Source organism: Eptatretus burgeri, chromosome 4 (assembly GCF_056783735.1).
Source record: "Eptatretus burgeri isolate ZD-2024b chromosome 4, Ebu_testis_v1, whole genome shotgun sequence".
In the NCBI taxonomy this organism is placed as follows: Eukaryota; Metazoa; Chordata; class Myxini; order Myxiniformes; family Myxinidae; genus Eptatretus; species Eptatretus burgeri.
Window position 1 is genome coordinate 121,512,934 of NC_140964.1, and position 18,326 is coordinate 121,531,259.

Sequence of the window (18,326 nt, forward strand, 5' to 3'; positions counted from 1 at the left end):
TCATTTTTTCACAGTTAATGGAGGTGAATGCGGTAGTCTCATAGGTCTTCCCATGATAATCTCATGCGGACATAAGCCAGTTTTCTGATTCATGGGAGATCTCATAGTCATGAGGGCAATGGGCAGTGCATCTGGCCATTTCAATCCAGTCTGTTCACAAATCTTGGCCAGTTTATTTTCTAGAAATCCATTCTGCCTCTCCACTTCCCCCGCAGATTGGGGATGGTGAGGGCAGTTGAGATGTTGCTTGATTTGCAAAACCCGACATCTCCTTCACCACTTCGTCTGTAAAATGGGTTCCCTGATCGCTAGAGATCCTACAGGGTATCCCAAATCTACATACAAAATCCTTCATCAACAGTTTAATCACAGTAATGGCATCTGCTCTTCCACAGGGGTAAGCTTCAACCCACTTTGTGAATAAATCTACGATGACCAAAACAAACTCGAATCCACAGCACTTTGGTAGTTGGATGAAATCAATCTGGATATAAACAAATGGCCCAAAATGTACTGGATGGCCGCCTGGGGCCATTTGTACCCCTCTTGTTGGATTGTGCTCTTGGCAAACATGACAGGTCCTACAATACTGTTCTGCAATTGGACTAAAGCCCGGGTCAAACAATTGCTTCCCAATAGAAGCACATATCCCCCCTTTGCTGGTATAATCGGCCCCATGCGCTAAACGAGTGAGCCAGGATAGCAGAGCTTTTGGTGCCACCACTCGACCATCAGGTGATCTCCATAGTTTGCATCCATTATCAAATTCACATCCAGCCATTATCCACAAATCCCTTTCTGAAGTACTAATAGCAGCTTGGAAATTGTTCATGTCATCAAGGGTTGGCGTTGCTGCTGGTGTTGATACATATTGTGATACCAATAGGGCATCGGCAGTGGTGGCAGCAACATCTGCCCTTGCATTTCCCCGTGAGACATCATGAGATCCGCCCGTGTGGGCATCACATTTAACCACTGCAATTTGGTGAGGCAGAAGTATTGTTATGAATCTGGAAGCCTTTTGCACACAGGCAGACAGCAGTCCCCGTAGCTTAGTTATTTCGATATGTGTTTATAGTTAGAATCCCTCCTTCTGTCAAATGGGATTTTTGTGTGTGCGCTGTGAGTTATTTTAGAGTCAGATATATTACATCCACAACAACAACAACAACAACAACGGCACCGTCCCCGACTCAACTCGGTCGCCATTGCCCACGTGTTTTTGGCTGAAGGCGTGGGCGGAGTCTCCATCGCCTCAGATCCAACTCCGCCCCAGAAAGATGGGAGTTGCCCCACCTACCGTGGGCCTGTCCAATGAGGGACGGCCAGCGGATCGCGTGATGGAACCGTCCAATCAGGAGGCGAGTGGCGAGGAAAGAAACCGCTCCTGCCTCAAGAGACTAGAGGAGTGATCGTGGCGACTGCTTAGCGTCTGCAGTCTTGGCGATTGGCTGCGTCTGCGGTCTTGGTGGCGATTTGCTTCGTCTGCAGTCGTGGTGGCTTGGTCTCGTTCGTGGGCTGTGGACTTCAGATCGTGGGTTTGAGTCCCACCGTGGTGGTTTGGAGTCAGTGTGACCACACGAGGCGGGAAGGTACCCCGGCCCAGCTCTACCGAATAAAGACCCACTGTGTGTGTGTGTGTGTGTGTGTGTGTGTGTGTGTGTGTGTGTGTGTGTGTGTGTGTGTGTGTGTGTGTGTGTGTGTGTGTGTGTGTGTGTGTGTGTGTGTGTGTGTGTGTGTGTGTGTGTGTGTGTGTGTGTGTGTGTGTGTGTGTGTGTGTGTGTGTGTGTCCGTCTGTAAGTAGAATTGTTAAGTGCCTTGTTCATTGCACATTACATTTCTTTATTCGTGATAACTCTGCTCCGTGTCTCCCTTCCCAATTATTGCCTATTGTAAAACTAGAACGGGCATTCATAGAGCGCATACCTTCGCCGCCACTACTTTTTTTTGTTCTTGGTATGAGTGTGGGGAACTGGTTTCATATGAATGGTCTTATGACACAAACCACATATCTATAATGTCATGACCCCCCCCTGACTTTCGGGGGCTACGGACTAAACAACAATCAACTCACGTCGTTTTGGCGAGTCTTCACTCGCAAACTCGGTGAATACAACGTTTCAACAAGAGAAGGTAATCTCGTTTGATGCTGGTTTCATGCAAATCGAATAAGAATTGACTGAGTTATGCCGAAAACCGCATATTTTTCAAGGGCGTGACCCCCCCCCCCGACATTTTACCCCAACCGGTGACGTGTTCTGACGTCATTGTGTCACAAGATTGGGCATGAAATTCTGAACATTTTGGTGCTGGGTTCATGTAAAGCGGACAAGAATTGACCGCGTTATGACAAAAACCGCATATTTTTCAAGGTCGTGACCCCCCTGACCTTTGACCCCTAACTGGAAACAAGAGTATGGGTGTCATTGTGTCATATTGCATATCACAAGATGAGGCGTTGAATTCTGAACATTTTGGCGTTAGTTGCATGCAAATTGAATAAAAATTGACCGTGTTATCGTAAAAAGACGATTTTGACCTTTTCGTGACCTTGACCTTGACCTTTGACCCGAACGTTCCCAAAATCTAATCGAATGCTTCCTGGCTAATAACCAATCATCCCACCAAATTTCATGCAATTCGGTTTAATACTTTTTGAGTGAAACGAATCACAAGATTACAAATAAATAAATAAATAAATACACGCCGACCAAAACATAACCTTTCGCAGAATGCGAAAGTAATAAACCGCGTGTTAAATGTTCCAGTTTGTTGTTCGTGTTTTCTTTCATTGACCCAGCACCGTGCGGGTTTGAGAAATAGTAAGGCCGTTGGTGCCGTAAGTTGTCATTGGGACCGGCGCGGCTCTGATAACTCCGCTTGGTTACGCCGAATGAGTCGTTACCTGCAATTCGGATCAGACAGAGTCGGCCGAGGGTGTGGTTTCCCCGGTGGCGAGACTGCATGGTTATTTAGGTATATTGCAGATCGAGACAATTAACCCGACACCACGTGGTCGAAATATTGGCGTCCATGTTCCGCTAAGGAACCTGTGAACTCTCGGACTTATCTGAGAGTCACGATCTAAATTCCGGGTGTTCGGTGGGAGACGACTCCACTGCTCCACCTAGTGGTCGTTTATCGCCACCGAACCCTGGCCCACAACAGTATCACCTCCAGTAGGTTCGCAATCCATGTACCATTCTTCACCCGTGCACCCGATGATGTAATAAACCCCCTTTCACGCCAGAGGGCTCCGAATTCGTGTATACCGCCAAATGCATATCTGGAATCGGTGTGAATTGTCACTATTTGGCCTTCGGCTGGGCAGCATGCACAAGGTAGGACGAACAGCTTTGCTTGCTGGGTGGAGCAGTTCGCAGCCAATCTTCCCTTTTCGATTACTTCGTGATAAGATCAAACTGCATAGCCTGTTAATAGAAATGCATCTGGTGCCTGTGACGACGAACTGTCAATATATAGAATCAACTCAGAATTTTGGATTGGTGTGTCTCTCAAATCAGGACGCGGTAGACACGTGTGTACGATCACCTCCTCACAATCGTGAGGATCTCCATCCAGTTCTATCGGCAGCAAACTAGCAGGATTCAATGGCGGGCACCTTTTGATCGTAATGTTCGGAGGAGCTGTGAGTGAGTTCGTATGTCGTTGCTCGCGAGGCCGACAGGTGTTGTGTTTTTGTTTTTAACAGCACGGTAATGACTACATGCGGAACCATGAGAATCAAAGTTTGTCCCGTGACGAGTGGTTCTGTCGCCTGCACTGCGAGCGAAGCGGCTGCCACTGCTCTTAAACAGGATGGGAATCCTTGCGCCACCGGATCCAATTTAGTACTGTAATAGGCGACGGCCGTAACTTATTTCCGTGCTTCTGAGCCAGCACCGATTGCCCAAAGCCCCGACTCTCGTTTGCGTACAAATGGAAAGGTTTTTCATAGTTCGGTATACCCAAAGTGGGGGCAGAGGACAGAGCTTGCTTGAGTGTCACAAAAGCCTCGTCTGCTTCTTGTGTCCATGTCATCGGATTGGGCGTGCTCGCCGAACCAATTTCCAGCAGGGGGCGGACTAAGGCTGCATAATCAGGTATCCACTGCCTGCAATAGCCTGTTCTGAGAAAAGACCTCATCTGTTTAGCGGTAGTTGGCTTGGGCAGTTTTAGTATTGCAGATATACGCTCCGGAGAGACACGTCTGGTATCTCCCTTCAAAATGTGTCCCAAATATTTTACCACCTCCTGGCAAAACTGCAATTTGGCTTTCGAGGCTTTGTGTCTCTTCTCTGCGAAGGCCCCCAACAGCGTCAAAGTATCTTGTTCACACGCTTCCTTCGACATTGAACAGATGAGCAGGTCGTCAACATATTGGATCAATGTGGATCCGCTGGGAAAAACTATGTCATCTCGGTCGTCTTTCAATGCTCGGGAAAACAAAGTAGGGTTCTCGGTGTATCCTTGTGGAAGCACATTTTAAGTGTATTGTCTTCCTTGATACGTGAATACAAAATGGAATTGCGACTCAAGGGCTTATCGGTACACTGAAAAAGCTGAACAAAGATCTATTACAGTAAAATGGGTGGAGTTACTTGGGATACTTGATAGAATGGTAGCTGGATTTGGGATGATGGGTTAGGTGGGGATAACAGCCTCATTCACCGCCCTCACGTCCTGTACAAACCTCCACGTCGACTTTCCGGGTTTTCGCACGGGTAAGATCAGCGTATTATATTGACTGACTGTGGGAATAATCGTTCCTCGCTTCAATAGCGCTTCCACTACGGGAGCTATCCCTGCTTCCGCTTCTGGACGCAATGGGTATTGCGGTTTGAGAGGCAGCTTCTTTGATGTATCTATATTGATCTTTACTGGGTGCATGCTTCTAATTCGACCCACGTCATTAGCATGTGTTGCCCACAGACAAGTCGGGACCTGCTCTCGCAGTCCAGGTAATTTCTCTGACCCCGTTGTTTCTGAGAGATCAACCATCTCAAACACAGCCTTTACAGTCTCACCGCAGCCTGACCAACAATATCCATCCATCCCGATCTTCCATAGTCCCTTTACTTGGCTAGACGCTACCAAAGTTGCTTCCGATGCCCTTTTGATATGGGTTACCATGTGCCCTATGTCCGTTGTTTGGTAACCTCTTGCAATTGCTAAGGTAATATGTGGTGTAACACTGGACGGTTGATTCCACAGTTTCAATTGCTCCTGTGTCAGATGCACCTCCAGGCCAATCCCTTGCTTCCCAATCCACATTGTTCCCAATGCTATGTCAAAACTCTGGTGTAATTTCGAAATTTTTTCCCTCACATAGACGTTATCTTTTTCATTAACGTCGCAATCTGCAATGCAATGTAATCGAGTCTGCACCCTCGTCGTGTAAATGTGATGCTGATTTACCCAGTCGCACACCTCCGGTACGCTCCTCTTCAAATCGGACATGCACACCTGCAAATGGTTAGATGCTTCACTATCCGTCACAGTCCACCGGTATACAAGATTCTCTGTATTTTCCTGCAATAAAGTCAGCATAGTTATATGCGATTCGTGAGGCATATCCAGGTACACTCCCTCGGGGGTACATTTCACTGTACAATTCAGCTTGCATAATAGGTCTCTTCCCAACAGATTAATTGGCGTGTCAGTAGCCATCAAAAATGCATTTTGTGCTGACAAAGGTCCAATCTCTACCCATAGTTTTTCAGTGGGATCGCCATGGCAACGCCTGATACTCCGACAACCTTTACTTGTTCCCGTGATAAAGATGTATTCGGAAAGTCACTTTTCCTGATCGCAGATTTAGTTTCCTCTGTGTCCACCAGGAAAGGAATCTCTCGTCCTTCAATTATCAAAGTCAGTCTCAGTTCGTCACGCGCTTTTGAAGTCAGCAACGGTAATTCAGATGAGGTCCCTTCCGTTCTCTGTCATGAAGCGAATGGATTATGGGGCAGAGGGGGTGGAAATGAGCTCTGGGGCAGAGGGGTGGAAATGAAGCAGCTGACTTGGCCTGTGTTCCCCATCCGTCCTGCTGATGGGAATTTGCACCTCGGTCTTTGTTTGGCTGCACCGACCGCCTCTCCCCTGCCAGTCTGTTCGTGTCACAAGTCGGACCATTTCTGACGTTCGGGCACTCCCTTGCCCAGTGACCTGTGTGCCCACACACGACAGACCTCTTTGCGCAGGTCTTGGTGTTGTGGTCGGCCACGGTTACGGCTCGGCCCGTGGTAGTGTGCATTTATAACTCACATTTCTCCCACTTGCCCATGTTCCTGGCTCATTTACCTGGGTTGGAATCGGATTAGCCTCCGTCTCAGTATAACGCTGTTCGATCAATGAACTGCAATTGGTTATATCGGGCATCAGATCCTTTACATCTTTGGATTCCCAGCCGATACACACTCGCTTGACCTTGTTCTGCAATTTTCCAGACCCATGGGGACACCAACACATGTCTCATGGGTCATAACCGTCCTTATCAGCTCCAGTTGATGCATTGAAATCTCCCAAGACTAGAAGAGGATCTTGCCTGGGGCACTGATCAACCACACACTCGAGCATGGCATAGAATGCGTTCTTCACGATGAGATCACTTGCCTCTGTCGGAGCATCTCCAGAGACCCGGGAAATGACCAGTTTTGTTTTTAATTAATTTTCTGAAATACGTAGAATTTGTTTTTCACTTGGAAGTTGAAGATTACGATGAGTAAATCTAGGCAGAAAAAAAAGTTTGATCTAATTCCATGCTGTAATGCAACAAAAGGTGAAATTTTTATAGGGGGTGTAGACTTTCTATGGGCACTGTATACATGTCGTAGATGAACAAAATTTGGGCAATACCCCTGGGCACTGACTTAGTGGAATAATACTGAGAAGGAATTCAACATGGGACGAAATCAGCACAATGCACCAATGAACTAATGGTATCGCAAATAATAGAACGTCATCTATGCAACAACTCACTGCAGAAAAAAAAAATTGACGTCATTGGTCAAGTGGTTCGGCAGCCATATTCTTTTGAAAAATATAATTTAAAAATAATCTTCTCCAGAATGGCTGGACAGACTGAGGCAAAACTTTACTCAAAATTCCCCATGACATCCTTTCACAAGTTTGTTAATTTCCAATTGATAGGTCACATGGTTGGCAGCCATATTGAATTTACCCTAAAACCCTCAAACATCTTCTCCAGAACGGCTGGTCAGATCAAGGGGAAGCTTCACACTCATCTTCTCCAAGGCAAGGGGATATAAGTTTGTCAATGAAAAATTGATAGGTCGCATTGTTTGGCAGCTGTGATGAAGACCCTTCAATCCCGGCCAAGAATTGAGGTGAGTCAACAGAGGATTCTCGAATATGTGGTTTATTGAAGCGGAACAGCGCATGCATGCGGAGGTGGCACAGGGACCGACCACAGTACAGACCCTGTACCACACTGAAAAGTCACACTACAGAATTCATATAAAAAAACCTATTCCTAGGTGGAGAAAAGTGAGAAACAAAGGTGCAAGTGGGCTTCCCCCTCCCCCCCCCCCATCAGGCCTTAGGGAGTATTGGAAATCCAACAACTCTCCCACGGTTGTAAGCGGGCTGCGAGACATTGCTGGCACATATTCATAAACAGCTTTGAGGTTTCAAGGGCTGGAATTCATAACAGTTGCCTGCTGCAAATTTGTTTATGGAAAGGACAAAAGCCATGTAGGCTTGCGTAAAATGCATTTTAAGACGGCAAGGACACTGGTGACACTGGTTTCAATCCGGACAACTGATTAATGCAATTACCGAATGTTTAAATGAATCAAATGTTTAAATATGGACCATACGTGGCCAATCAATAGTCGCACCTGACATTCATATCTGACAGCAGCCATATTGGATTGAATAAAAATATTAAATAATGTTTTCTGTGGAACCACTTATCCCATCGAAGCAAAACTTTGCACCCATCATCTAACACCATTGCTAAATTTTGGGTAAAGGTATGACATCACAAGTCACGTGGTTTGGCAGCCATCTTGGATAGAAAAACGCAACTTATCCGATTAACAAGAAACTTGACAAGCATGATCCCCTACCCCATTAGAGGTGGAATGTAAGTTTATGATGTTTTCGGTCACGTGGTTCGTCAGCCATGTTGGATTGAAAATTATAAAATTCAAAACTCTCCTCTGAAACAGCTGAACAGATCAAGGTGAAACTTTACAGGTATCACCGCTCATCCATGGCGAACAAAAAGTTCCCTCATCCTTTTGATGGAGGTCACATGGTTTGGTAGCCATATTGCATTGAAGTAAAATATTAAACAATGTTTACTCTGGAACTGCTGCATCAATCAATGTGAAACTTAAAAGTTATAATCAAGGAGACATGGGGAATGCACGTTTTAAATTTCAACCCAAACTGCCACAAGGTGTGGAAGCCAGAATAATTTAATTATTTGAATCTGAGAACTTTTAGAATTTTTTTTTTTTTTTTGCATAAGGCTCACTTGGCTGCACCTATATGCATTTGAGGGTACAGGCATAGCAATTCAATTGATACCGATGATAGCCCCGGGAACAATCGTCAACTGTGCACATAAATGAATGGAACATAGCTTGTTCCTCGGTGCGTAACTTGTGAATTCCGCATCGTAGAGAAATGTGTCGGGACTCATTAGGCTCAGGGTGGGGGTGGGGGGGGGGTGAATCCCACTTTACCCTCTGCACTGATGGTGTTCACATTTATTACTTTGTGTTGAGGTTATTTAAACACCAATGGGATTCATACTGACTATGTATTCAGGAAAAAGGGCCAACTGCTGATATAATAAATAGATTAAATGCAGCATGTGACTGGGTCCATAACTCATCAATCCCACATAGCAGAGAGACTGATGGTGGGAGGGAGGCTTCATATTGCTCGGTGGAGTTCTGGTTTACCCTGTAGACACATGGTGACATTTCCCGCACATTTATTACTTCGTGTTCAGGTAATTTAAACGGCTATTCATTTGATACCAACAATGTCCCCAGGAAAAAGGGCTAACTGCAGATGTAGTAAATAGATTGACGAGTGACGGACTGAGGTTAAACAAAGTGTTGTCTCCTGTTATATCAAAGCCAGATGTCTTGGTACCTGGCCATCACTGTCAGCAGTTATAAAGTGGCAGTTGTAGTTATTATTATTATTATTATTATTTTTTTTTTCTTTTCTGCTTTTTAGGTCATCTCTACCGAGATGACCTAATAAAGCTGGACCAAATGTCCGTCCGTACGTCCGTCCATCAACAATTTTTCTTTCCGATCTTGATGAAACTTAGTATGTGGGTAGAGGTTGATGAGTGTTGCACAACGATATAACTTTTGTATGGGTTCAAGGTCAGGGTCAAGGTCACGAGGTTACGTAAGTTATAAAAATCGCCATTTTCAAAACCTATCTCGTCTGCCATTCTACAAGATATTCGGCAACTGTTTATTGATTATGATAGTAAAAAATATTATCTTGTATCTAACCGGACAGATTTTTGAATTTCCGTCCCGTTTGGCCGCCACGTAACCTGGAAGATGGTCAAAAACACCTCCCGTTACAAAGAAAACTTTTTACTTCCGATCTTGATGAAATTTGGTATGTGGGTAGAGGTCGATGAGTGATACCCAACGACATATTTTTTTCCCAGATTCGAGGTCAGGGTCAAGGTCACTGTCATGAAAGTTGTGAAAGTCGCCATTTTCAAAACCTAGTCTGTCATTTTAGGAGATATCTGGCAACGGTTCATCGATTATGAGAGTAAAAAACATTATAGAGATGACCGTCACCCCCACATGGGGGTAATTTTTAAATCCCGTGAACAAGCTTTGGTATATCACGGGTGATGGAGGTTGTGGTCACGTTTCATCGAAATTGTGTGTGTAGTTCCTGAGAAGAAAGCAAATACATATTTTGGGCAGCAACCTTCCTTAGATACTCTTCGGGCATGATTATTTTATTTCATTTTATTTTTAATGCCGTGAACAATCTTTGGTACACACCGGGTGATGAACGTTGTCGGCGAGTTTCATCAAAATCGTGTATGTAGTTTCAGAGAAGAAGTTTCAAGTGTTTGTTGATGGCCAGACGGACGGACAACGCGGCATCTCATAAGCTCCCCGGAACTGCGTTCCAGGTGAGCTAAAAATATGGGGGGATGGGTATTGTAATCTCAGTCTGTCTGGCTGTTTAGCCATCCCTCACACCATCTCCAAAACGGTTGTGCAGGAATTCACCAAACTTAGTCGTTAATATCACCACAAGACAAGAAGTTGAGAGCAGTATCATTTTTGGGCCCACCCCTGAGGGTGGGGTCAAAAGGTGAAATGCCAAAAAATGCCATGATGGGCACATTTTAAAACATTTTCAATGAAACTTTGTATGTGCAATCAACATTGGGGATGCATGAAATATGTAACGTTTTTGGGGATTTGACCACCCGTTTATGCCACGGGGTGGTGCCTTCGGGTCAAAATGGGGGGGGGGGATTTTTTTCCACTCTTTTATATTGGATTATTGCTGGTAGAACATTTAACCATCTTTCAACTTTGCTTTATGTGTGAAGCAGGATTTGCAATGGTGCACCATCGACTTCGCTCTTGTTGGAACGTTGGAAAGATGTCTGCACAGTATTAATTTGGCCATTGAAGTTAGACTTCAATACACAGATGTTGGACAAGTGTGCTATGTCATTGCATGACTTCACTGCACAATACTTCCTTTCACATTGACAATGTGACCACTGCTACCTGAGCAGAGATGGTTTGGGGAGTTCCACATTCTCCCCAAATAGTTCAGACTTGTCGGTTTGTAATGCCGCTTTAGAAATGTATTGGTGGCACTTTGTTTATAAATTATGATGTTGAAGCCTTTCTTGAAAGTGCTGCAACCCAAATATTTTTCTGCAAATTATGTCAGGCACTACCACATTGATGGAATAAGTATAGCCGAATGCTAGACATAATGCTGTAATGTTCCTCGAGAAAAGTGCGTGACCGGCAGAGGCACAAACTAAGTATATCATGATTTTACAAAAAGTATATCCTGATACTAAGCCAGAAGAGGATTGTGGTGTCATATTGTATATTGTAGAATTGTAATGTGGTGTCATTCTTCATTCTTTTTCTTCTTCTTCTTCATCCATCACAATCCCATTACAACAGTGAAATGTCAAATGATGTCGTGATGGTAATCCGTAAGAGTATTGTGTCATCGTAATGTGGTCATTCCTACTTTTTTTTTTTTTTTTTTTTTTTTTTTTTGAGATTTCATCCCTCTTATTACATTAAAAAAAAGTTTTTTTTTGTTTTTGCAATATTTTTCAAAGCAAGAAAATGCTTAATATTTTATTTATTTTAGCATGAATTAAACCTATGTTGTTAAATTTGGCTTATGGTAGGTACATTCTACCCCTACTTCCCTCCCTCCCACGATCCTGGCTTTTGGTTCAGTCTATTATGTGGATTACCACATTTGTGAAATGATGTTATCTTTTTTTTTTAAATCATAAAATGCTTAATGATTTGTATATTTTATTGTTTTGGTATGGAATAAATCCATAGATGTTATTAAATTGTGTTACTACTTGTTTCAGTTGATTTGGAGGATGGTTTAGATAGGTATTGCTTTTGGAATGGTACTGTTCATCTTCCCCCCTCCCATGATCCTGGCCTGGTTTGGTTGAGTCCACATTTACATTAGATTTATTTTCCTAATAAAACGAATAATGTTTGATATATTTTTAAATTTTGGGTTGTGTGCACTAGCCCAGAGACAAAGTAACTTCCTCATGTTGGAATCGCCATCATGGCTTCAGCAGTTATTGAGGTCGGTTTGGTTAGTTTTACATTGTTTTGAAAGAAGTACAAATTAGCGTTTTAGCGCTCCCCCGATGTACTTTAGGGATGTATTCTGACATTTTTTAAGTCTTGGTAGCTTAGAAAACGCTTGAGAATAAAAGGCATAGCTTTGAAATGCTTATGACTTCACTCTAGAGTAGTTTACAAGCCTATCATTGTGCACACATTTGAATGGGCGTCCATTGTTTTCCCATATCATCCCTCGATTTGGAGAATTACCATCCTCCATGATACCTTTTATGTGTTGTTGATTGCAGGTGTCTGATGTCTGCTGATGATGAGCAATGGAGATGAGGACTTGCATCACGTGAGGCTCGGTGATGCATCAGAGGTTTGGCCTGATGGTGAAAGTGACAATGCCCTTTGTCAGGTGACAACTGCACCTGCTGGATCCTCACTTTGCACTGAAGATGCCCTCCAACATCGGAGTTTCCCTGCTCGATTGGGCCAGGCAATGGAGACTCGAAGCATGAGCAACAAGCATCTATTCAAAAATGCTTCCAGTGAAGTTTTACCAAACCCACAGAAGAAAAGTCAGGAAAACCTTTTACTTGTGGAATTTGAAAGGAGCAAGAATAGGGACCTGGAATTTGTTTGCAAAGCATGTTCGTACACTGGTGAAACGGAACCGTTGAAAGTTCCATTGTCAACGGCAACTGTTTTTGGAGGCTTGGACAGTGTCCAGGCACAGGGTTTACCTACCTCATTGAATATGGCTCCAGCAGTAATCAGTGATGAGGTTGTGGAGTATCGAGACAAAATGGACCTTGAAGGAAAGTTGGAAAACCTTACACATGTGGACACCCACACAGCAGAACTACGCTCATTTTACCCTGCAGAGACCTCTTTAAGTTGCAGCAAGTTATTTGATGTTTCTGGGGCGATAGATAAAAGTTATTTGGCCCAAGATTCTCAGAGTCAGTTTTCTCATGTCCAGAGGAAGGACATATGTGCAAGGGAAGTGCAGAAACTTGAACAAACGATTCAAATGGAAAGTGACATCATCATATTGCGCCACATGACTTACAAAATTTGTGAACAACGAGCAAAGTCAATTCTGCATAACAAAAGGTGAGATAATCATGATGTAACCTGCTATGATTTCCAGTAATTTGATTTACAAGTGTTGAATTGAATCTGCTGTTGATTGCCATTCCTCCTGATGACTCCATCTTTGCTCTTACTTCTTCGGGTTATTTCTTGGTCTTCCATTTCATTATGTTTGTACCATATCCTGATGCTGTGTGGACTGCGCTTCTCCACTGACAGACCATTGGTAGCTTGACCATGTTGCTGCATTTGAGCCTGGGGAGTATCTGCTTAAATTCACCTGTCTGGGTTCTTCGCAACATCTTTGTTCTTTGTTTCTTTCACATTTCTTTCTCGTTTTTAGGTCATCTCTACCGAGATGACCTAATAAAGCCGGACCAAACGTCCGTCCGTACGTCCGTCAACAATTTTTCTTTCCGATCTTGATGAAACTTAGTATGTGGGTAGAGGTCGATGAGTGTTGCACAACGATATAACTTTTGTCCGGGTTCAAGGTCAGGGACGACGTCGCGTAAGTTATAAAAATCGCCATTTTCAAAACCTATCTCGTCTGCCATTTTACAAGATATTCGGCAACTGTTTATTGATTATGATAGTAAAAAATATTATCTTGTATCTAACTGGACAGATTTTTGAATTTTCTTCCCGTTTGATCGTCACGTGATCTGGAAGATGGCCAAAAACGCCGTTGCGATTCGCAAAGAAGGAAGGAAGGAGAAATGAAAGATAAATATGAAACAGATTTTTAGCCTTTTATATTTATACATTTTCCGCCGAAGGTGCAAAAGTTTCAAAACCCGAAATGTAAACGTCAGCATTGTTTTCGATAAATAAATAATTGAAGGTGGTGTGTGGGTCGTGGATTTGTTTTCGGTAAATAAATAAATTATTGAGGGTGTTGTGTGGGTCGTGGAATTGTTTTTGGTAAATAAATAAATAATTGAAGGTGGTGTGTGGATCGTGGAATCGTTTTCGGTAAATAAATAAACATTATATGATTAGAAATCCACAAAGACAGAAATGCCGGTGATTCGGCTCGAGTAAAATTTTCTAAATATCTCGAAGTGTTTAATTCCGAAGTCTCGTTTCTCTACATTCAAAACTGAAGGACAAGTATTGAAAATACTGTATGCGGTTTTTCGGCTGCTGTACAGCAACGGGTGGTTGCTAGGCAACGAAATTCAAACGCACACATTCCCAGACCATATGGCAACTGTTGGCAAAGTTTCATCGAAATCGGTTCGCTGGTTCGTGCTGTGGAGCCTCGCGTTGCAGACACATACACACACACAGAGACAGCCGGAAAACCCGACAATAAGGGATATCTCGTATGTATATATATATATATATATATATATATATATATATATATATATATATATATATATATATATATATATATATATATATATATATATATATATATATATATATATATCGAATCCAATTATGCTACATGCTTCGGGCTTTCTGATTAATATATCAATGAGTACATTCCATAATTAATGAATTAATAATTAATGAATGTGGCATACAAAATGTTTTTTCATACCTGACATGTTACTTTGTGCAGTGTCACAAAAGTTCTGTGGAATTAATAATTAATGAATTTGCAAGCTCTCACGATTTTTCAAACCTCAATATCTCTATAAATACTTGACCAATTTTCATTCTGAAAGTTGCATTATAATCAGTGAAGAATAATCTACAGGATTATCATAATCTCCGAGAGCTAAGCCTATTTTTTGGTTTTTTTTTTTCTACAACCGGAAGTGAAATGTCCCCAGGGAGTGGACGGACCGGAAAACCACGTATTGCACTTACTGGTGATTCTGATGTGTTAATCCGGGTACTAAATGAACAATACATATTTATTAATTATGTCATTAGTAGTATTATCCTAGTGTATCTCTGTGAACTATTTCAATCTAAACGGTTAGTTTGGACTGTTTCGCGGTTACCTGAACTGAACATTGAGAACTTGTGGTGTTATAGAGATGACCGTCACCCCCACACGGGGGTAATTTTTATTTATTTATTTCGTAATTATCGTTTTTCATTCTTGCTTTTTTTTTTTTCCTTTCATCTCTTTTACTCTCTGTTCCTCTCTTATGTTATTTATGTCTCGAAGGGGAAGTGAATTATTGTAGAAATGCTTTCTGAAAGGCTCCCTTGGCTGTGCCTGAATGGGTTTGAGGGTTGTGGAGTAGTGGCTGAAACCCGAACCCTATCCAGATTCCTCCTGATGACTCCATATCTGCTCTTTACTTCTTCGTGTTCCTTCTTGGTCTTCCATTTCATTAGCCGGTCCTCCCGCACAGCTGGAGAAGGGTTCTTGTGATGGTGCATCTCCACCTGCGCCTGCACCTATTCATGTGCTTGCGTCTGTGTCAATATTTGAGCTTTTGTCATGAAATTTTCAAACAACTTTAATGATGAGAATATTGATAAGACTAATAATTGGGTCAACATTTTAAAGGGAAAAGTAATATTCAGGAGAAATAGGCCTCATCAGCGTGTCTGCTGCTGCACAGCACGTGACAGCTGGGTTTTGTAATCTCTTCTGTTTTTTCTATTTCTTTCTTTATTTACCACCGTCACTTTGCTGACTGGAACAGTGGGGGGAGGAGTAGAGATAGAAATGATGGGAGGAGAGATAGAGATAGACATGATGAAAGGAGAGCGAGAGATGGAAGGAGAGATGGAGATAGAGATATCGTCAGGCAGCTGAGCAAAATAATGTGGACGTTCCGGACAAAAGCACGAAATTTTTTTTCACGTGCTACCCATTGCCAAAGCTTTCAATTTTTAATAGGAACCACTTCCTCAGTACACAGCATGGTGGCCATCTTGGATTTCCAAGATGGCCACCATGTAAAAACCTATAAGTACCAATATCTCGGCTTCCAAGCCACTTAAGCTCTCAATCTTGGTGTCTAAACATGCATTTTCTGGGACAAGGAATTCAATTATACCATTCAAAATATAAAGTATGGTGGCCATATTGGATTTCCAAGATGGCCGTCATGTATAATCCTATAAGTACCAATATCTCGGCTTCCAAGTCACTTCGGCTCTCAATCTTGGTGTCCAAACATACATTTTCTGGGACAAGGAATTCAATTTTACCATTCAGAATATAAAGTATGGTGGCCATATTGGATTTCCAAGATGGCCACCATGTATAAACCGATAAGTCCCAATATCTCGGTTTCCAAGCCATTTGGGCACTCAATCTTGGTGTCTAAACATACATTGAGTTGCATACGTGAGGGCATATGTCTGTGAAGATGCTTTGCTGATATCATACACCTCTTCACATACATGGTGTGTCTCTTGCATACTTTACTTCTCTGTTGACAAACCAGTGACCATGTTCCTCAAACTCCTTGAGAATGGGTGCTTGTGGCCTCTCCATGTCTCGGATGTGTATTGGGAACCACCTCGCATAGTTGTGGTGGTCTAAAGCGAAGAACCATGGAACCAATGCCTTCAGGCTTTCCACATACAAATGAAACTTTTCCTCGCGATGTGATCTGATAAAGATGAGACCCTCTAGCTCCGTGTTTAGAACTGTATCCCAACACTGAAATGTTGGACCCTTCTGGACCATTTTCTGCCTCCATGCCTCCTTGGCTTCATCATTGTTTGGTCCCTCAGTGTGTAGGAAAGCATCTTGCTGGAGCTTTGGCAGAGCCAAAGTCGTCACCTGGTGAGCGTGCCTTGTTCTGGTGACATGTGGCCTTCAGAAAAGCCGGTGGTGCCTGATGTGGCAATACCTGCTTGTGTCAGAGCATTGATCCAGCCAGATTCCTCCAAGTAATCACCACACGTTTTCCACATTGCCATTTCGATGTGTAGACCACCAAACATTGCAATCAATTTGTCCTCCCCATGTGTGTCAGGCCAGTTCCACTGAGTGAACTTGGCTTGTGCATAGAGTGGTTCATCAAAGGCTATAACTGGCGTCTGTCCGGGATTGAGGAATTCTGTAGCCCAATGCACCACCTCTAGTCCATGCTTGATCATAGCTGGTGTAGCTGCCTTCTCATAAAAGAGAGGCAAGAGCTGTGTAAGAGCGGAATGCAGGTTGACGGATGGACGTTGTGCGGAAGCATGGAATGCTGACCAGGAGACGGTCACCCTTTTCCACTACGTCTTTCTCCAGTATTTGACTAGCATGCTCCAACCCAACCAGCTCTTCTTTCAGTTTTGTGCCTGCAAGTTGCCCATCTTTTGGTGCTGAAACTTCTGACAGCTGGGGGACTGACACTTTTGCTGTCTTCAGAGCCACAGCTGGCACAGTGGTGAAGCTGTCTCGCAACTCATGATTCTTCTTGGCATCAGGTGAAGGCAGCCTGATGGCATCCTGATTGTTTCCCAAATTAGACGTAGTGGGAAACTGAAACAGGCTGATGCCTGTGCCATGAAATGCATCCTTAGCAGTTGTATTGAAGGATTGTGATCCAAGTTGACAAGTGCTCCAACAGTGAACATCCGGCATCAAAATTGAGCAGGGACCACAACCCCTTTGTTCTGAAAGTTCTCACAGACAGCAGTTGTGAGCTGGCTCTCAAGTTGAAAAACTCTGTCATAGCTTACACTGAGACCCAAGTCATAAAGCTGTGTAATAAACTTTTTAGACCAGTTTCTGTGTGAATGTTCATTCCAATGTACAGAGCCAATAGTGGTTCCCTTTCCAGGGAATGACGAGACTTCACAGAAGGCGACACATGTTTCTTAAAGTTGAAGAGAATGGTCTGCGAGATTGTGAGGTTTGCCTGCGAGTCTGTTGAATCTTGATATTGAAAGTCAGCACCACACAACAGCAAAAAACACCATGGTTTCGAGATTAGTGGGCACTGACCCATGTTGACATCCACAGGGAAATATGCCATCAAAGTGGAATCCTCGAGAGTTGACAATCTCTTTGTGCACAATTTTGGCAGCTTAAGCAAGCAGGAGTGCATCACCTTCATCGTCACATTCCATGGCCTGCTTTAGCATCTGCTGCATTCCTTGTTGGAAAATCCGAATCTTGTTTTTGCCATCACTTTGCTCATGTGCTTGTGGGAAGTGTTCAAGAACTTTCTCCTTGAAACGGCTTATGTTAGTCCCCTTCTCAACACCCAGGTCTCGTGTATGGTTTTCATACAGCTGATGCAGCACTGAAAATTTGAAGTGGAAGGTTCCATCTTCCACACAGTTTTCGACATGTGTGAAGAGCTGCACAAGTGCTCTTGCTTTCATCACCTTCACGTCAGCAGAACCAGAGGAATCTTCCTCATGTTGCCTGAGCAGTGATCGGAGGTGTATGATATCAGCAAAGCATCGTCACTGATGTATGCCCTCACGTATGCAACTCTATGTATGTTTAGACACCAATATTGAGAG

At 43.3% G+C, this 18,326-nt stretch overlaps 1 protein-coding gene across 8 annotated transcripts in view; it reads left to right on the forward strand.

The window, feature by feature from the left end:
* Positions 1 to 18,326, forward strand: part of LOC147029000 (uncharacterized) — a 335,824-nt gene that overhangs the window by 72,489 nt on the left and 245,009 nt on the right. For 5 of the 8 annotated variants that reach the window (XM_085879912.1, XM_085879913.1, XM_085879915.1 and 2 more), the window contains one exon: positions 12,140 to 12,953. In XM_085879912.1, the coding sequence (XP_085736038.1) occupies positions 12,157 to 12,953 (797 nt within the window). In that variant the 5' untranslated portion in view covers positions 12,140 to 12,156. Of the gene's footprint in view, positions 1 to 10,072; positions 10,160 to 12,139; positions 12,954 to 18,326 lie in introns of all 8 variants that reach the window. The other 3 variants (XM_085879911.1, XM_085879910.1, XM_085879909.1) reach the window with 1 other exon arrangement.